Below are 19,946 nucleotides of genomic sequence, written 5' to 3' on the forward strand. Positions count from 1 at the left end.
CAACAGACACTGCTAAGAGTTACAGTACCGGCCTGAGATGAGGGGGTGCATGAATGATGGAGAGATTGGAACTGACCTTACATACAACTCTGGGCATCTTTTAGATTTACTTTAGTAAATAAGCCCATCTGATCCCAGTTGTGCCAGGAGAAGGCATCCCTGTACCTGCCTGCCAGAGATTTTAATTTATTCTAGCAGAGTTGCTTCTCTGCATCATTATCTCAACCAAAAATAGCTCATCTTTGTAGCTACATGAGTTATAGCAAGTTCTAGTCCCCTAGCTGCGTGCAAGGTTCACACAACGAGAATTTTAAGCCTACAGTAATGGAAGCCAAGTACTTGCTGTGAAGGAATAGAGCTGGAGAGCCTTTAACAAAGACAGGCTCTCAAGCATCTGTGGTTTTGGGGGTATTTAGCACCAGGAAGAGGAAAAGGATCCTGGTGGGTGAAGACAGAGATTACACTGAGCCTGATTCAGTCAGGACTTTTTGAGGCCTGTGCCACTAACATAAACCTGTAGTTCATTATGCAGTAAATAGGTATCTTCAAGTAACTTTCATTCATCAGGTGCTCATGGAACAGGTACCTTGAAAGTAAAGGCCAGTGGGCGAGTCTGGCCTTCTTCCACTCAGCCTGCTTGTGGCAGGTCATCCCTGTTCTGTATCAGTTCTGTGCTCAGCAGGTAAAACTGCTTGGCCCAATGCAGTGAAATCAAAAATGCTAACAGGATTCTGGTGATTTGTAAATGATCACACACCAGAAAGTGAAAGCTCTCTCTGCCAGTGAGCTTTCCTTCTGCCTGGCAGGACTTGCTTTTGGATAAATCCTCATGGGCATGCTGCTCTTTACACAGAAGATGAGATGGACTGTGGAGTTTTGCTACAATTAACTGAATAAAGAAGAAGATATTAAAATCTAGACCAAACTATTTTAAAGTCATTTTTAACAAATCAGATGATTTTCTCCAAACTGCATACAAATTCTAGGATTATGCAATATCTACTTCTGTAGCTAATTTACTATTCTGCTGAAATGAAAAATGTAAACAGTTCTAAAACAAGCAACTGCAGTCATATGTGCAGTCACAACAGAGGAGGACCAAAGAAAAGGAGAAAGCAGGAGCATAAATCATAGAATCAAAAGAAATTTGGCAGCCTAAATGCATACAGCTCAGTTTCTTTGAATAAATCCTGTAAATCCTGCCCTACTTCCAAGTCCTAACAGAAATATCTGCTGCCTTTAAAGAAATTAATTCATAACTTACTCAAGTCAAGGCTTCTACTTCAAACCAGAGATTCTCAGTGACATCTAAAAATCACAGAGATACTCTAGCATTTCTTGTGCATCTTCCACACTCCTGATACCACTGGGGAGGAAAGTACCAGATTGCTGATCCAGATGGATTAATTTCTCTAACACCCATGGGTGTTAGAAACTGACTGAAAAACATGTAAGAACCTGATCATGGTACAGTTTCTTCTCAGCAAAACATGAGTTTGGTTTTAAGTATATATGTAACATGGTGCTGTAACATGGATGGATTCAAGTGCATGATAGCTGCAAAAAGCCCTGGCCTTGAATAGTGATAGGATCCAAGCAAACACGAGGGTTTCCTAATCCTGCCAGCCTCCTGAGACAACTCACTTTCACATCGGGGAAAAGGTCGTGTCCACTGTCCCAGGTTAAGGCAGTGTTGAACAGAGTTTCCCACTATCTGGAATCCTGGGTCACAGGAAAGGCTCACTTTTGACCCTGGCTTTAAATCAGCAGAAGAGGCCCGAAGATGTGGTATGGATCCTTGCAAAGATGGACAATCTGTGGACAAAATAAATGCATACAGTAAGACGTACAGCCACATGCTGAAATGAATAAACTGATTATGTGATTGTTTGATCCCGTATAAGTTTATCCAGGAAAAAGCTTTTGGAAATGTTAGGCATGCTACATCTCTCTTGGGTCCAAAGGGTTTTGAGAATCATCAACATATAAAATCAGAAAAGGAATCTACAGAAAAAGAAGCAAGGAGGCAGCAGGTATTTTAATACCACACAATTATTCTTAGAATAAAAGGCAGGAATTTTTTTTTTCTGATTCAGTACCATCATCACTCTTTACCCATCTCAGTTCAGGAAGCAATAAATTTTTGTCAGAGATTTCATTGAACTTTTGTTTCAAAAACCTGGAATTTGAAGAATGAAGGGCCGCATGCTCTAACTGTCAAATTATCAAAATAATTTATTCAAGGTTAGTAGAGAAAAGGCTGCAAGCTAGCTAGTTGACCCCATACAAGAGTCTTATGGTGTTGTTCAGAAAAAAATGGGATCTAGGAAGTAAAGTTCTGACCAGCACAAAATATACTCTTGTAATCTATCTTCACTCTTCCAACAATTCCTGGCAGGAAATCTGGCCAGGCTAGTACATTTCCTTTTTGCAGTTCTTCTGGACAGGATGTAGCCAGAGATTCTACCTACGGATTTAAAACATTTGGTTAGGTGATGTTTAAGGACAGTGTACAAAAAGAATATTAAAAAAAAAACCAAACCAAACTTTCATATGTGCATGCAACACTAGAACAGATCCTTGAGGGAATAATGCTCATCCTTTCTAGCACAAGAGGTTCCTGGCTGAAGTACTTATTATTCTGTTCTTATAAGCCATCTAGCTATGGACAGTTCGTGCTGAGTCACTACCTGAAGGACTACTTGACATACAAACAAGGTATTGAACACAGTTCTTGAGACACAAGATTGTTGCATTTGTTAGTGTAAAAGAAAAACACATCTACGTCACAGAAAAACACAGTAATGAGGATGCAACCTGAAGAGAACACTTATCTATTTGTAGAAAATGTCAAAGAGGAGCCAAAAGGAACTTAATGTTCAAGATCTGTGCTCTGAAAACTGCTAGCACTGCACCATACAAGGGACAGAAACACAAAAAGGAGCAGCTTAATAAGGCTATTAAGATTCCAGAACAAAAATGAAGTGAACTGAATTAACTATACTCTCTAAAACACTGTAGGCAAGGCCCAACCAAAGTGGGACAGGGACATAACTAATGGAGTATAGAAACAGGAACTATATAGGCCAGCTATATAAGCCCAGTATATAAGTACAGGAAGAACAAAGGAACACACTATTAGACCAACAGCAGATTAGTATCTTGAGAGAAGATCTGGTCATATGTCTCCGATGGAGAAGTTTTCTCAGGTGGGTAATTGCCTTCTATCAAGTTTCCAGTGGATGAAGTCAACTACCAAGACTAATGTTCTACAGTGCCTATCCTTGTGAGAAGGAAAGGTACATCATGAACTTCAGAGTGATTTGTTCTCGTATTGTTCCTACTCTGAACTCATTGAGGCAGGCTGGACTTTTCTAGAGTCACTATAGCTGGAGAAGAAATCAATGTTCTCTGTTTATTCTAAGGCCATTTCAAAGTTCTCATTTCAGCCATCTGTGTCAATGGAAACTGCTAAGACCAAAGGCTGCAAACAATTTGCAAGGAATCTGCACGAAAAAATTTCCAGTGTGGGGAAAACAAGTTTGTGAACCAGCCTTTTCAAGCCACATGATGGAGAATGGAGAGCCAGAAAGGACCTCACAGTTCCCTATACACTACTCATATTTCAGTTGCTGCCTATTCAACAACAGAACTACTAGAGTGATAATTCATCAATATCAAATTACTGTGTAAGTGGATAAGCAACTAAAGCATGCAATGAAAAATCTTAAAGACTAGATTCCACCTTCCTTTATCCACTAGGCAACATATTCTGTCACCCTGCTTTCCTTTATGGCTGAGAATAGAAAGGCAAGACTTAATGAACAGTTCCAGCTGGCCAGAACAAACCTAATGATAACAAATTACAACCGCACTTTACTATTCCAGGCTCTGAAGTGAATGAGATAAAAATTGTACAGGAAGCTTACTTGGCTCAGCTTCCTGTCTGGTGTCACATCTGTCTTTTCAGATGAGTAATATGGACACTATAAATGAATGGCAGGATTTTCTTCCTTGTCCTAACTCTACTGCATCTGAAGCAAGTGGTAATTCAATCAGACCTGCCATTAAAGAGGGGCAACTACTGAAAAAGTTTCAGAAAGTTGCACTTTAATGCAACTTAAAAACTTAAAACAGTTTCTCTAAAAGCCAAGACCAGCAGCAGATGGTAGGGTACTTTTAAACCTATCAGAGAGGCAAAGAAATAAAAAACCAGAGAAATAAACAGAGGAGACATCTGGATGCTGGAAGCAAAGATTCTGCTTTACTTTTTTTCCTGTTCATGTTATTACTTCTTATTTGGACCACGGATAACAAACAGTTATAAACCACCAATTAGTGATACAACTTCAAGAAAAATCAGAAGAGCAAAACCTAATCCAAAGATCCTTCCCCAAAGAAATGCCTCTAACTTTAAACATTTGTCTTTGTCGTTCAACATTGTTTAAACATATTGTTTAAACATTTATCTTTGTTATTAAACTGTTATCAGTTGCTTAATACTTCTGATCTTCAGGATTGAAATACTAATGAGCAGGAAGTGGTGATGGAATACTGTCATCAGGTTTGCAGATAATATCAAGCTGGTGATAATATCACCAGTCAGGGTGCACAAGGACAGAACTGCACCCATAGCCACCTTGACAGGCTGGAGTAAAGGGCCAACCCAGACTTCAAAAATTCAGCAAGGAAAAATGGGGAGGAAAAAGCTTCTGAACAATATAGGTGAGGAAAGCCAAGAGCAGGAGCAGCTCTGTGGAAAAGAACTTTAGGGACTCTGGCAGGCAGTGAGCTGAGTACTGGCCAGCTGTGCACTGTGCAAATAGTGAAGACCAACAGCGTCCTTGGCTGTGTGAATAGAGTCACCATCAGAAAACCAAGGAAGTGATTATTCCTTCTCAGTGCTTATTAGATCACATCTAGAGCACTGCATTCCATTTTGGGCTATTCACAGCAAGAAAGACATTGACAAATTGGAGCAAGTTCAGGGATGGGATGGAACACTTGCCCTGAGAGGAGAGCCTGGTTCAGCCTAGAGCAGAAACAGCTTTGGGGACACCTCTCAGCGGCCCTGTGTGTTTGGGGAGATGATCAGGTACATAGAGTCAGGCTTGTACAGCAGTGCATGGTGGAAGACACAACCATTTATGACCAATACTCATAACTGCAAGTGGGAGGTCCCAACCGGCATAGAGAAACAAATTCCACTCTGAGGTTAACTGAGCACTGAAGTTTGTCTTCCAGAAAAGTTGATGGATCACTGTCCTTGCAGACATCTTTCAATCTTTATTAATTTTTAACTCAGTGGAAGTTTGCTGCTGCCAAGCTTTTATTTTAGGTACCTGATTAGGTGTAACTCAATACTCAGTTATCCTGCCCTTTCAGACTTTTCCTGAAACTATATAGTTCAGACTTTTCGGTGTCTAATGCATTGACAGAAATTCTGGTATCTCCCCTCTGAAGTTTTAACAACAGAACAAGGAAATTGTACATAGTCTGTAAAACACGCACTTCGGTTGTTTCGTTGGATTTCTCTCTCTTCTAGCAGTACTGTTAATTTTTATGCGTGATTTCCTTTCTGTTTCGAAGCCACATACTACAGAAAGGCTCAATCAAGATAGAAGGTGACTCAATGTTGATTTTACCAGACTTAGTTTTGCTTAAAGCTACTTTACTAACTACACTAAGCTTTTTACTGTAAGCCAGAACTCCATCTGGTCCCCATTGATTTCTGTGGGAGTAGGGGTCTACTCAATATGCTAACCTAGAATGCCTTCTCAAATGTTTGACCTATGTTCAGAGCCCTCTGCTCAATCATGGCACAAAGGATTTACCTGCTGTGGAGAAAGTACACGGTCCCAAATGTTGAGCTGGCTGATGGAGCCCACAAAAGATTCAGCTGGGTTGAACCCCTCTCCTTTTTGATCTTGCTCTTGACCCAGCACAAGTGCACCACCACCTAAACTCAGAATTTGAAGAGGGATAGGAAAAAAAAGCCTTACAGCAGGGATCCATAAGAAGATTAAAAACTAAGCAAAACAAAAATTTTGCTGCCCTATACTACTAGGATTTTGCAGTGAAGACCAGCCACCTTCAAAAATATCTCTCAGTAAAACCTCTGGGAAGCCTGAAGTTAGACTGAGGGAGGTCAACATAGCAATTTGGAAGCTGACGGTCAAATACATACGGGAGCAGAAATCACCTATGGCTGCTTCAGGAATGATACTGGCTCAAAGAGATCAGTTGTGGGTCAGTATTTGAAGCATAGCACACAGCAATGTAAAATGCAGTTTTAAGCAGGCGGGGCATATTTTACAATACTAACTTACACTTCCTGCTTTGAACAAAAGCTTACAAAGTCATAAAGGTCAAATGTGATTCTGTATCCTCAGAAGCCCACTGAAGGTAGCCCATACCCTGAGACATGGCACACAAGTTAAATTTATTCTCCTTGACCAGTAACATGTGAACACGCATTTCCTGCATCATAGGGTATGTGGATAAGGTCAAAAAGTAATGGAGACAGCACACTTCCTTACGTCTTATCCCTGGAGAGAACTCTAATTTAAGTGGGAAAGACAGGGGTAAATATAAGGATCATGGACTAAAATCCTTCAATATTTTATTTTTTGTTTTAATAAAATATTCTTCTGAAATTCTATGTAAATTTGGATAGTGGCAGTATGCAAACAATATCAAAACAAAACCTCTTGGCAGCCAATAATACCAGGCTTTTCATAGCTCTTCAATGCTGAAGATACTCCTTTTTATGCCCTCTGATATTACTCTACAGATGACTGATCACAAGAAACAACGAAATAGTAAGCCTCATCTTGTTAGAAAAAAATACAAACATAACTTCATATATACAGCTGAAAAAAACAGGAAAAGGCTAAGTCAATCAACCCTGAGCACACATATGTAAGGGAAATGCCAGATCAACTTTATTTTGTTGAGTGAGACACTCTCACAAAGCTGACCCAGAACCAGCCCTGCACAGGTTCCTTTGTGGACTAAAGTGTGTTGTCTACAAAACAAGTTACCTACCAGTACAACCTAGAAATGTGCATTTTGTCTTCAGTGAAGCTGACTGAGGGGAACTGTTCTCAGAAAAAGGACAGCAAACATGAGCTTTCCAGAAATGCTGAAAATGTGCATATATACTAAAAACACCTAAATATTTTCTTGCATATTCTGCAATAAAAACAGAATGAAGGCAACAGATGTGGTATAATATAAATGAAGCATACCAGGGATTTTTGATCCAACAGAGAGCCCACTGCCTCCATCAGACAGTTTTCCATCAATGTACACCTTCCATGCCCCATGTGTGGACGTCCATGTCACCGCGATGTGATGCCAGTTACCATCGTTCACTGAAGGACAGTCTGTTATCTTCTCTTTCCCATTCACATAAAGAACCCAGCTGCATGGAAGGAAGACACAGGCATACTCAGCTGCATGCAGCTGCACTAAAAGCATCATCCATCCCCCATGACTCAAAGAAATGTTATTTGACTAACAAGGTAATTGTGACTGTAGCATGCGAGAAATCTCTCTTGGAAGATCGTCATAGGTGATATGTCCTTCCCAGAGGACTTGGAAGTTGGTTATCATATGCAAAGCATGGTGAAATAAGCAACATGCTTCTGTAACAGAATATTAAGGCTCAAGTCATGGCTGCATAGTGGATTCTAAAATTTTCCTGTTGAGTTTGGGGTCACACTACAAGTCATACTCTGCTTTTGTAGAAGTGCAAGTCATACTCTGCTTTTAGAATCATGCCAGAAGTACTCTGAGTGCTGAGCTCCATTTGTTCCACTCATTGTCTCAATGAGCCAGTTAGAAAAGATGTGAATGTAGTCCAGAAAAAAAATCATGTTGTCTAAATTCACTGCTCTCTTGCCATTACCCTTTCATGGAGCAAAGAGTGATGGAAACAAAGCAAGGAGAAAAACAAAACAAAGAGACAACTCTGTCAAGTGAGTTTGGATGCAGATTTTTCTGCCTCAAAGTAGGCAAAGCTTTTATTCAAACTTCTGTTCTACACTTCCTTTATCAATCCGTCTGTAAGATACAGAAAAGCAAAACTGTGATTTACCCATTGTAATCAGTCAGAAGAAATGCATTATCACTTCCATTTTCTACTGCATAAGAAATGGGAGTCCCATAGTTTGTGGTGTCAGTGGATTTCATCCAGAATGTACAGGTGATGTCACCAAGAGATGGTAAAACACCGTCAAGCATGACATATCCATAGATACCAGAGACTTCAAAATCAAGATTGAAACCAGAGGACTGTTCTGGAACAAAGACAAAGAGTTTTCAGAAAAATATTCACGCAAACATGGAAAGAGAATCCAATGAAATCTAAGCAAATGTAATAAACTGCAGCTGATCTACAAAAATTATTCACTAAATTGAATTGACGTAGAAAGAACTTCTGGCAGTCTAATGTCAGCCAGCATACAGAGCTTTCCAAGGCTAGAATACAATGTTTCAACACAAATATCTAGAAAAGATGTTGATTATCTAGCAATGAGCATAAACCTTTCTTCTCTGTCCTCTGAAATGACACTATCTGTCTACCATGTATCCAACAACATAAAGAGGTATAATCAGCTGGTTCCATTTAATCAAGCTATGAAGAAAAACCCCAAAACAACCCAACATTTTTCCTGTTCTGGACTTTCTGAAATACACTGCCCTGGTGTGGGACAGCACTTCTGTGCTGCTGTTCAGTGCACAGTAACATGCTTTACAAGGATGCTACATGCAACGTTATCAAGTGGAGCTCTCCTGAAAGGTGGATGTTGAAGTCTGACATGGATGGCATGCAGAAGTGTTCTGCATGTCTTCTACTGTCTTTGTGAAATCAACATAGCTTCCGTTTAAAGATTCACAAGCTACTTTATAATTTTGGGGGAGAGGGATTTGAGCCTTGTGGTTCAAATGTCTCCAGTATCGCCCTGGAAGTTGTGCTATGGGTGTGACCCATGCCAGCTGTCCATAGCAAGCTTGATACCCTTTTGCATGTAGAGAAATTGATGCCTTTAGGACTTCTGAAGCTAAGACTACCCCTCACTAATTTCTGACCCTGTGATGCAAAGCCCTACACAAAATACAAGAAACAGAAAGATCTATATACACAGATACACAGAGCAAATATGAATTAAATTCAATAGACCTAGTGGGTATTAAAAAGATAGAACCATGCCTTAGAAAAGACAAATGACACAGACACATGCTGTTACTTGTCTGCAATTACACTTATTAATGCTGCAGTCACACAGATTTCACTCATCCTCTCACAGTCCCATCACTCTAGCTACTCTCTGGGGAAGCTGTATGAAATCAGCCCAGCCAGTGCAAATCCTGCAGAGACTTAGTCAAGCCACCTTTTTCTTTCACTTAGTCCTGTGTACCTGTTTCACACCTGCTGCCTGTAAAGCCAGGGGGACATTTACAAATGTACGAGTTCAAGGCATCCACACAGGTGGCTTGGTTTAAGCAGGGACTGGAGTCACAGTCATTGATGTTCACTTCACAGTTCAGTCCTGTGTACCCTGTCACACACAGACACCTATGGAGGAAGAGAAGCACACTTCAAAGGTGACAGCTGTCGTAACAAAGAATTCTGGCTATGAGGCCAGATCTGCCAATGAGAATGGTATATAATAATACTAAAAAAATCAAGAGATGATATACTATAGAATTAATTGAGGTTTATTTTGGTCATTCCTCTTAAGCATGCTTGTATTCTATTAACTGCATAATATCACTTCTAGACAGGGACAATACAGTATTTAAACAGCCTGCGTTTCTTTATATGAAATTGTGAGACATAATCATTGCACTTCCATGAGTAAAACATACCTCTAACATGCACAGAATTAAAGATCAGAGGTATTCAACTTTTCAGACAGTCATCTTTATACACAGGGAAAACAAAGTAAAAATAAAAAATTAAAAATAAAAAAAATAAAATAAAGATACCAAACCCTCTGATACTTGGAAAACCAAGGTGCTTGAAAGGCACCAAAACTTCTGGGGCTTTTGGGAGTAAAAGACTTACTAAACACAGATGTTAACAGCTGGCCCACCTACTTATACAGTGATCTAGAACATGACACTTCTATTGGCATCTGTAGCTTCTGATCTGAGTTCAGACACCCTAAATCATAAAATTAAATATCTGGAATTTTCCACTGGGGTTTTATATAGGCTCAATATGTACAGCTATCCCCATCTTTCCAAGCTACAGAAATGTAGTATTACCAGGTACATAATTTGCCATCATGTGTTATTCCAGTGGAAAGCAAGATATGCCCCTGAAGTATGGGAAAATTGACATCTTCTGGAAGATCTGTACTAAAACCATGCAGTCCCACCATGCTTACATCTCAAACTCTGCATATTTTCTTTGCTGTTTTCCTTGGAATTTTTTAAGAGTCAAGTCAAGTCAAGGATATATTTTCTTGTCTTTTAAGATCCCCTTTAGTGAAAGGGACCACTTATTTTGGATCAGGCTGCCCAAATATGCTTACTGAAACCTATGAAGGCTGAGGCACCTCAACATGTCTGACTTTCCATATTATATTACATCAGTCATCTGTTTTTCACCTGAAGCTGTTGATACCATCTCTGCATGTAGCTCCATTCCTACAGGGTCTGCTGAGACACTCATCAATGTTTCTTTCACATAAGACACCAGTAAAACCTGGGAGACATTTGCAGGAGAAACTTCCAACTCGATCTTCACAAACAGCCCTATTGAGACATGGGTTTGAAAGGCATTCATTCATTTCCCTTTCACAACGATCACCTGAGGAAAAAAAAGAACAAAGTAACAGATCTAGATTGAATTAACCCAAGAAAAAAGATTGTCAACCCATCTCTGCTTTTTATAGGATGTTGCTGATCTTCTGAGAAGAAGCAAATATCAGAGTAGCCATGCAGGTTTGGAATTTATTCCATTAACAGAGGTTAAGTAAATACAGAAGAATTATGGGAACAATCGTAACAGTTACAGAAATAACATGTAGCACCCCACTGAATGACTAATTTGGGGCGAACCAGGACATCACCGGAGGAACTATTCTGAGTAACTAGTGAAAAGCTACTATAAAAGACCTTTGGCTGAAACCCCAACTCTAAGGAGAGACGTGAAAGCCAGAAACTCATGATTCTGTGATTTATGATGTGAAAGAGGTTCTATGTCACAAGCACTGAAACTGCATGTGATTTTATAGTGGAGCTCTTTGGCAACATGATAATCAACAGATATGTGTATTTGTTACAGAAATCTGTGAAAGTAGAGTATGGGATTGGGGAGTAGTTTTAATATAGATCATTTTATCTACTGTTAAAATATCTTTTATTTTTAAATAAAATTAAAAATAACGATTTGAACCTATCAGAATGCCGCTATTCATTCCTTAACACCACACAGCAAGTTCATGGCAAAATTAGTAACTGAAGTTCTAGCACTTGGTAAATCTTTCCAAAGTCATGTTAATACTACACAGAGTCTGAAAGATTAGATGGACCTAAGGAACATCTATAACTTACATTCATATCAACATGTAATACATTATACATATTGCTATATAGCATTGAGATGGAAGTACTTTGGGTAGGGTAGAAAAACATATTTTCCGGTCAGAAAGAGTAAAGGCTGACTGGAAGGGAATGAGGTGTACCTGTGAACCCTTTTGCACATGTGCAGCGGTAACCATTCTTGCCATCAACACAGTGGGCTCCATTCAAACACGGGCTGGAGCTACATTCATTTAGGTCTTCCTCACACAAGAGACCTTTGAACAGCAAGGATTGCAAGGCATGATCAAGACATGGTCATAGACGGTATGCTGCAGGGACTGGATGTGGACAACAGAACAACACTGTACCACAAGTGTGACAAAAGGTTACTGAGAGCGGGTGACAAAATTACATGACTGACTGCACAACTGCAACAGCTACAGAGATTATCTCTGTTACTTAGATGCTGGGATCAAGATGCAAAGTCCATTGTGTATCTTTATGACGTTTAAAAACCCATCCAGCTAATGCTGCTATTGATAAATGTATAGTCATAAACATGAACAATGAGGTAGATCATTTCTAATGGAAAACAGAAAGCTTTTTTTGATTACACAAAATTATCTCCTCGATAGTTTATTTCCGTATTAAGAAATCGGGTGCTGCTTTGTCCAGCTATTCAAGTGTGTTAGTCTCCCTGCAGATTTCAGTACCTTCAATGTGAATGTAGGCGACAGTTAAAAACACTGAGAAAAAAATATAAGCAAAAGCCCACTTATTTATTCAGAGGGATGCAATAAGGCAACTGCTTTAAATGCTGTGTCCAGTTGGGCAGTCAGTCTCACAAGCACTTTCCCTGTTAGTATTTACTAATTCCCTACTCTTCAGACCAGAAATGTCACAATAGAGAAGGACACATGCATGCACACAGACACACACACTCCCACACCCTGTCCCTGGATGCTTGTCCTTTTATTTCAAAAACTATTCACATATAGTAGAACCTTACTCTAACCTGTAGATCATTTTGTTTTCTGTTATAATTGGATACAGAATTACATAGCACTTGTGCTTTGTGTTACTTACTTGGCACAGAAACCATGCCTGTCTGAAGAAAAGCTATGGAGTGAAAGAAATTACCTGAATAGCCTGGTTGACAGTGGCAAACAAAGGTCCCAATGCCATCTTTGCATATTCCATTGTTTTGACATGGAGATGATTTACATTCATCAACTTGTGTTTCACATTTCAAGCCTAGAATGCAAAACAAAGGACTGAGAATAGGAAGAGAAAATTTAAAATTGTTAAGAAAAGTGGATGTCATGATTACCTAATGTAGGAAAACATGATTAATTGCCTGCATAGCAGACATTCAGGTTTATTATCTTTTCATTAGATTGCGCTTTAAGACAGATCTGAGACAAATGTTAGAAAGGTGTGATGCACGTTGGGCAACAGACTGATCAGCTTCAGAGAGTGGCAATCAAAAATAACTTCTTGATAACAGCAGAATTATAAGACATCTCTTTGATTTGAAGCAATGTTAACACTGAATGCAAGTATGGGCTCCGTACAGGTGTAGTTAGTTGTCAAGACTGCAAATTTCTAGCTTTTGTTAATCGTAAGTACTTCCAAGTGATAGGATTTTCACATCCACGAACTCCATTAAAAGAAATTAATTAAATTATTAGGAATACTATTCAAAACCTTTTCTGCAAAACACAATGTAATTCAGCAAGGACATGAGGAAGTATCTATTTTCTTATATATTCTAAATATGTGATGAAAATTCCAATTAGCTAGGCTATACTGAAATGCTTTGCTCCTTTATACTTCCTCATTTTAAGGGCATCATGAAGTACAAGCTACTTCACCTGCTTCCCAGTTTTTTACCTGTATATCCAAGTGGGCATATGCAAATATATCCACTTCCCAATTGCTTGCATGTCCCATTATTGTGGCATGGCTCCAAAAAACATTCATGAAAGACCTGCCAAAGGCACAAATAATACACTTACAGGAAAATTGGCATGCGATACTTAAGTTTTTAACTGTATACACCATTAGCCACTTTGGAAAGATGGGATAAAAAAGTCACCAGCACTAGCTTCTAGTTTTTCCTCTGTCTTCTCAGCATGCTAACCATTTGCGATTTTTTCCTACTGAAAAATACCACAAATCTGAATATTATTTTAAAATTACATTCTACTTAGCAAAATCTCCTCAAAAATGTCTGAACTATGATCCACAGTTTATATTAAGCTATTTTTATATGCAAGTTCTCCACTTTGCATCTCTCTACATCAGCTAATCACTTCCTGCTACTGGCCATCAGGTGACCTGGGAGGAAATTTCACCATGTAGTATTATTTGTCCTATTCCTGCAAATCTGAATTCACCAAAGCCCTTGAGTAAATGGTCAACTAAACCCATAAACGATCAATTTGTCACCTGTCCATGTGTTATGTAATGGTTCAGGCCAAACTTCTCATGAGTCAGCTTTGTTCCTGTTTACACAATATCCCAAATTCTGATTCAGTCAAAGCAGTCTTGTCAAGAGTTACAGACTGGGGGTGAGGGGGTGGGGTAAGGAGGCATCTCCAGCAAACATTGTCACTAGATGAGTATCACATGAGGACCTGCCTGAATTTCAGAGAGGTTACCCACAACAGAAGGGAGCTCTGCTTGACTCCTGTTAAGAGTATCTGTGTTACAGTATTTAAACTCAAGATTTTACATCTGAGACTTAGATGTCTGGTAGCATTTTCTGGAACTCAGCATATGGAAGACCTCATATGACTGAACACAGTCAATATACTTTTTCTAGATACTTTGTCTGAACCTCTTCCATGTAGTTTACTTTTCTTTTACAAATGTAGTAAGTATTTCATACATCAGGTGAAGGCTTCAAAGCCAGAATTTAAGACTGTCAACAGCTGATGTCACTTCCTCTGTTTAATGAAAGTGCTTTTATAATTACAAAGAGAGTTTGAGTGCTCCCCTCTTAACCATTGCTTTCATTTCTTTAGGAAATGAAGTCAGCAAAAGAATTACAGTTAAAAAGGTCTTACTTGTTTACTGCTGCATGAAGTGCTTTTTCTTCCATTTGAGATAGCACTGGAAAATAACACTTGTCCTTACCTGACTGCTGACTTTGTACTGCTTGCTGATATTTTCTGGTAAGGCTGGTACCATCATTACACTTTCCTCAGCTGCTGAGAAAGTAGAGCTAAAACCTAAAGAGTAAAGGTATGAAAGCACTGTTAATAACACTGTGTTGCAAGGTCTCTATTCTGCGGGGGCATTATAATTGCAGGTGAGTGATGTGCCTAAAGATATGCTGAAATAAGTGAATTTGTGGGAATAAAAAGCAAACCTTACAGTATCCATTACAAAAAATATGTATTTGTAAGGACACACATTTCTAAAACATATACATGTGTATACACATAAAAATATTTTCTATGCTTTTATTAACAGATACATGCATGCATATGCACATTAATGTATAGTTACATATATTTCTCCCTTTACCATATGTGTATAGTACACATAGGCAACGTACACACACACATGGCATATGTATACCCTGTTTATTGAGCCTTGGCATGTATCAGAGTTAGTCTTAAAAACAGAGGCAACACCAGTAGGCCTAACCAGCTGAGAACTTCAGTGCTTGAAATCGAAGTCCTACATCTGTCCAGAGAGTATGTGGGATGTTTTCTGTTAAGACTACTTCAGGCTATCCTTTAGATGTCCCCCTTACTCACTTTATCCAGCAGAGATAATTTGGCTTACTTGAACAATCTGTGATGGATCTGGCCCCAGTAACAGTTGTTGTTCCATAAAAGGGACAAGACAAGCAATAGGACTTTCCCAGGTCTGGTTGATAGTAGTCTCTGGGACAAGGGTAGCAAGGTGTCAAACCTGTACGAGAGAACTCGCCTGCAAGACATGGCACTGCAAGAGGAAGAAAACCTTTTTGAGTGACCTGATCTCTTGCACATCCACCTTACTTCCTTCCACCTCTTTTTTATCACTTTCTCTTCTACTGTCATAGTCTCTTCTTAGACTTAAAAGGAACAGGATGAAATCTGCCAGGAATTCACAACTCTAGGAAATGTCAATTTAAAATCTTCTGTGAGATGTCATGTTGTTCTAAAAGGATTATGGAAATATCTGGAAAGTATTTAATTTTACTACTTTTGTTGTTCTGGGGGCAGCTTTTAAATGGAACTTCCCTTCTATCTTTCACACCTTTCTTTTGCTTGTTGTTGTTTGGTTCCTTTATAGTTTGGGGGGCCGTTTTTGTTTTAGTTGTTGTTGTTGTTAGGTTGTTTCCCCTTCAAGAAGGAGTAAGGACAAAGATAAGAATTTTTTGGACCATGAATCCTTACAGACTACTTCCCTAGGAATTTTTCTGGCAAAGCTTGCCAAAGACGATTGAGAAGAATTTCTTAGAACAAATTATGGAGCAAACTGAGTTAAAATTCAGAATTTTTATATAGAAACCAAGGAAGAAATAATAGTGACAAATTCCCTTTCTCTTCCATAAGGAAAAATATTTTTTCATTTAGGTACCCACCACATATCTCACTTAATTCTTCATTATATAAGAATCAGAAGGAGGGTAACTGGTAACAGGAAATGATCTATATTTTGCTGGAAAATGTTACTTGGTCTACACTTAACCAGAAGAGGAATTAAGTCTCAGGCAGATGAACTGGATTACATTAGCTGATGTTTAAACAACAATTTGAGCATTTTTAATATTTAGTTTAAAAAAAATCATTACCCTTTTTGTAACAAACCTCCACAAGCTGAAACATCCACTGCACCTCTTTTTACTGTTGATGTATTTTCTGGACAAGAGATGCAATTCTGGGATCCAAATGATGGCTGATATGTTCCAAGTGGACATGTTTCACATGTCTCAAGACCATTAGGTGAGTATGTTCCCTGTTTGCACTGAGCTATAAGGCAAAAGAGTTCAGAATGACTAAACAATGTCCAACAGGAAACATGGCTCCTGATCTCTGAAAATAATGTTGAAATCACCATGCACCTCACAAGGAATTTTATTTCTGGAGCATGCTCTACTCTGAAGGACTTCTTGGGTACAAAGAACAAAAAAAAAGACAGTTGTGGTAAGGTACTGATAGTGCAATTTTGTATTATTAAACAGTGAATTCTCTCCACTCACCCTCACACATAATTTACTGCAATTCAGTTACACATTTTAATCAACAAAACTAATGGCAATAAAGACAATGAAAATTAAATCAAACTAGCTATTTCCTTTTTAGAAGAAGTCATGAACACATAGTGGTTCTGTGCTGTTCAATGCCTCAGCACTGTAGCATAGGATGGAGAGTGGCTAGCAAGGATGACAATGGAATTATTTTAAGTCTATTAGTGTCTGAAAAATGCAGTCACAGAAATGAAATACAGAAATGAAAAACAGAAATTAAACAAAGCATCAAAGGCCAACTCTTTTCAAAACCTCTGCATAGGCATCCTGCATACTAGAGCAGTGATGAAAACTTAGATATTTCCCTATGCATATGCATTAAGGTCAGTTAGGATTGCTTCTCATTTCACAGGCTAGCTTCATTCCAGTACTTCCACCATGGGGTCCAAAAGGAAGTCACCAAGAATACAGAAATGGCTCTCTGAATTAGATGAAACTTCTTACCTTTGCACTCGGAGATGCTTCTAGAATGTAGATACTCAGTATAGCTACCAGATGGACAACTTTTGCATTCCATCTGCCCTTCCTCGTCTTGATAGGATCCAGTCCAGCAGCTTTCACAGGTAAGATGCTCCAGCGAGTAATAGGTACCCAAAGGGCAGTTGACTGTAATGTAATGTTGGAAAACCTAAGTTTCCCTCAGAGTGAAAAATCATACATACCTCTCTTGCCCCTGGAGCTCCCATTTAGTCAAACCATGTTTTTATGAAATGTGACTCTGTTCCTCAGCAGATAGGGTATCTCTCTGGAACACTGCAAAGATTTAACTACGCACGAGAAATGGAATCCAATTCCCCGTCTTAGCTACACATCACTCACAGGACTAACAGGGTTAAAAGACTGCATACCAAGTACTGTCTTCTCTGTATGGCCAGGCATGGATATGCCTGATTTCCCCCTGGGAGTGGAATCCTGGGTACAAAGCATCCCTTTTCCACAGGCCTTAGGAACATAAACATCCTCTGGAAGTCAAACTGTGCAAAGCATTTTTGCAGTTTATTATGGGAGACCACAAGCACTGGACTGTGTCAAATCATAACCCTCTGCAAACATCCTCTAAACCTTTGTTTTGCAAAGGGATTTTAAATACACGTAATAAACAAGTCATCTGGCTTACCACACATTCTCCCTCTCAGCACAGAACCAGGCCTGCAAAAAAGAAAGGCCTTCTCGGTCTCCAGTGAGTTGGTGTCAGCTACAATGAGTTCAGAGGCAAACTGAAAAGAATACATAGGTTCCTTATTGAGAGTTCTATTCAGCCTGTTTGTGATAGTTTCCAGAGTTTTAAGGAGCCGTCTCTGGTTTTCCAGTTCCAATGTATCATTCCTTTCATCAGGCAGTGGCACGCTAGCTGGAATACAAACAGCAAACACAAAACACACACAGGTTTTGCAGTCAGCACTTCCAGTATACTCTGGAATTTATCAGGAGTGCAACACTCAAGCTTGTCAGTGGAAAGTGAAAAGGAGACCATGTGCACAAAGGTCTCCATGAACATGAGGTTGTGATCTTGCCCTCAAGAAGAAAGTCTGTGAGGGAATGAGGCTATGAATGTGTCCAGAGAACTGCCATCTGCATCTTCACCAGGCTTCTGTGAGCTGAAGAAGTTTTACCGAATGTATTAGAGATACAATTTTTAAAAAGAAGGAAGCAGAGAAGTTTGGTGTTTTGACTTTGTCTCACCTGTGATGTTAAATATTAACTTGATTTTTTGGTCAGTCATTGGAACATTCAGCTTATGCCTTTTGACCCGAGCAGGTGCTGCTTTTACAGAGGCAGAGACATGTGTGGATAAATCTTCTCCTTGTACTGCATCAACAAAATCACCATAGGAATAATCCAAGTGGTTTGCCGTTCCCCAGCCAGCAGGTCCTGTGGGACATTAGGAAAAAAAAAAAAAAAAAAGAAAAAAAGAAAAGCAACATAATGTGGAAAATAAGTACCTGTACTTATTTTTAAAATACAACTCCAATATAATTTTTTTGGAGCTCCAGATGATATGTGCTGACTTTGAGTCTTTGCAAGTGGCAAGTACCTGCATTTTTAATAATGAAAAGTCTTACTCCTAACTGATGTCCTGGAGGTCCTGAGTGGTGAAATTAGTCCAAGCTTCAATGAACTAGCTATAAAAGTTATATGTGGCAATTCTTTCTCTTCTTCTGTCTTGCATGAATCCTCACCTGCAACCTCACCTGCCAGCAACTTCTACAACAATTCCATATTGTCCTTGATTCCACTTCTTGCTTTCTTACTGACAGCATAGCCTATGCCTTATCTTCATGGCATCTTCTTCTAACAGCTTCTGAACAGTTCTAACATTGTCTGTCCTCTCAGAAAAGACATCACCTTATCTGTGTATTACCTCCAGATAGGGATTTCTTGTTACACACAGTGAGCCAAATTCACCCTTGTCGAATGTCCTTCACCACTCTTTCACATGCTTTCAATCAAAATATCTTCTTCTACTTTTTCATGATTACTAAATCTAGATGGATGTGGTCTATTTCATTGATGTAGACAATGTTTTAAAAAATATGAAGATAGAAAAAAATCTGCCAATTTTCTGTTAGCATCACAAAGATTATGTTTTATTTACAGTGGTAACTAGGGCAAGTTAACCCCACAGTTTAATATCATGTGACCGTTTCACAACTAATTTTCTAAACTGCTGTCTTTTATGCCTTGAGGAGTGTCCTCCTCTCCTGCTTCCACAGTGTAAAATTATGAGAAACTCCTGAGAAACAGCAACAGGGTTATTCTGGTAAGAGGTTGACATGAACCAGAAAGGAATAGGATGCTACATTCCACTGTTTTTTCTACATGCCTTTACAGATTAGTTCCAGCTGTCATCAGCATTCATCCATACCCTGATGATAACTGCAGACTGAACATCCAGACCAGCCCTGTGTCTGAACACAAACAAATGCTGTCAGAGTGAAGCATAATAGAAGGTGTTCATAAGCAGGAAGTTCTACCAAGTAACTCCCCTATAAATCTGTAAAAGAGACACAGTCCTACGACAGATTCTGATGTGGATCTGCAAAATGGTCCTGCTAACACCGGTAATGTAAGTTATCCACTTTCAGCTTTTCTGCTCTCACCATCCCTATGGGACTCAGAAAGGCCAAGAATGACAGCAGTACAACACAGACAC

The 19,946-nt window shown here is 39.1% G+C and overlaps 1 protein-coding gene across 1 annotated transcript in view; it reads right to left on the reverse strand.

Annotated features, from left to right (window-relative positions):
- SVEP1 (sushi, von Willebrand factor type A, EGF and pentraxin domain containing 1) overlaps positions 1–19,946 on the reverse strand; it is a 125,992-nt gene that overhangs the window by 39,276 nt on the left and 66,770 nt on the right. The window contains exons 15-30 of the mRNA XM_066181452.1: positions 18,476–18,664; positions 17,910–18,143; positions 17,237–17,398; positions 16,353–16,514; positions 15,340–15,501; positions 14,683–14,777; positions 13,435–13,531; positions 12,682–12,795; positions 11,703–11,816; positions 10,624–10,825; positions 9,426–9,583; positions 8,102–8,303; positions 7,251–7,426; positions 5,835–5,959; positions 2,344–2,467; positions 1,645–1,815 (exon numbers count right to left, since the gene is read on the reverse strand). Of these exons, the coding sequence (XP_066037549.1) occupies positions 1,645–1,815; positions 2,344–2,467; positions 5,835–5,959; positions 7,251–7,426; positions 8,102–8,303; positions 9,426–9,583; positions 10,624–10,825; positions 11,703–11,816; positions 12,682–12,795; positions 13,435–13,531; positions 14,683–14,777; positions 15,340–15,501; positions 16,353–16,514; positions 17,237–17,398; positions 17,910–18,143; positions 18,476–18,664 (2,487 nt within the window). The remainder of the gene's footprint in view (positions 1–1,644; positions 1,816–2,343; positions 2,468–5,834; positions 5,960–7,250; positions 7,427–8,101; positions 8,304–9,425; positions 9,584–10,623; positions 10,826–11,702; positions 11,817–12,681; positions 12,796–13,434; positions 13,532–14,682; positions 14,778–15,339; positions 15,502–16,352; positions 16,515–17,236; positions 17,399–17,909; positions 18,144–18,475; positions 18,665–19,946) is intronic.

The sequence above is a fragment of the Chamaea fasciata genome, unplaced genomic scaffold, assembly GCF_029207755.1.
Source record: "Chamaea fasciata isolate MVZ Bird 193981 ecotype frontalis unplaced genomic scaffold, bChaFas1.0.hap1 SCAF_4, whole genome shotgun sequence".
Lineage (NCBI taxonomy): Eukaryota > Metazoa > Chordata > Aves > Passeriformes > Sylviidae > Chamaea > Chamaea fasciata.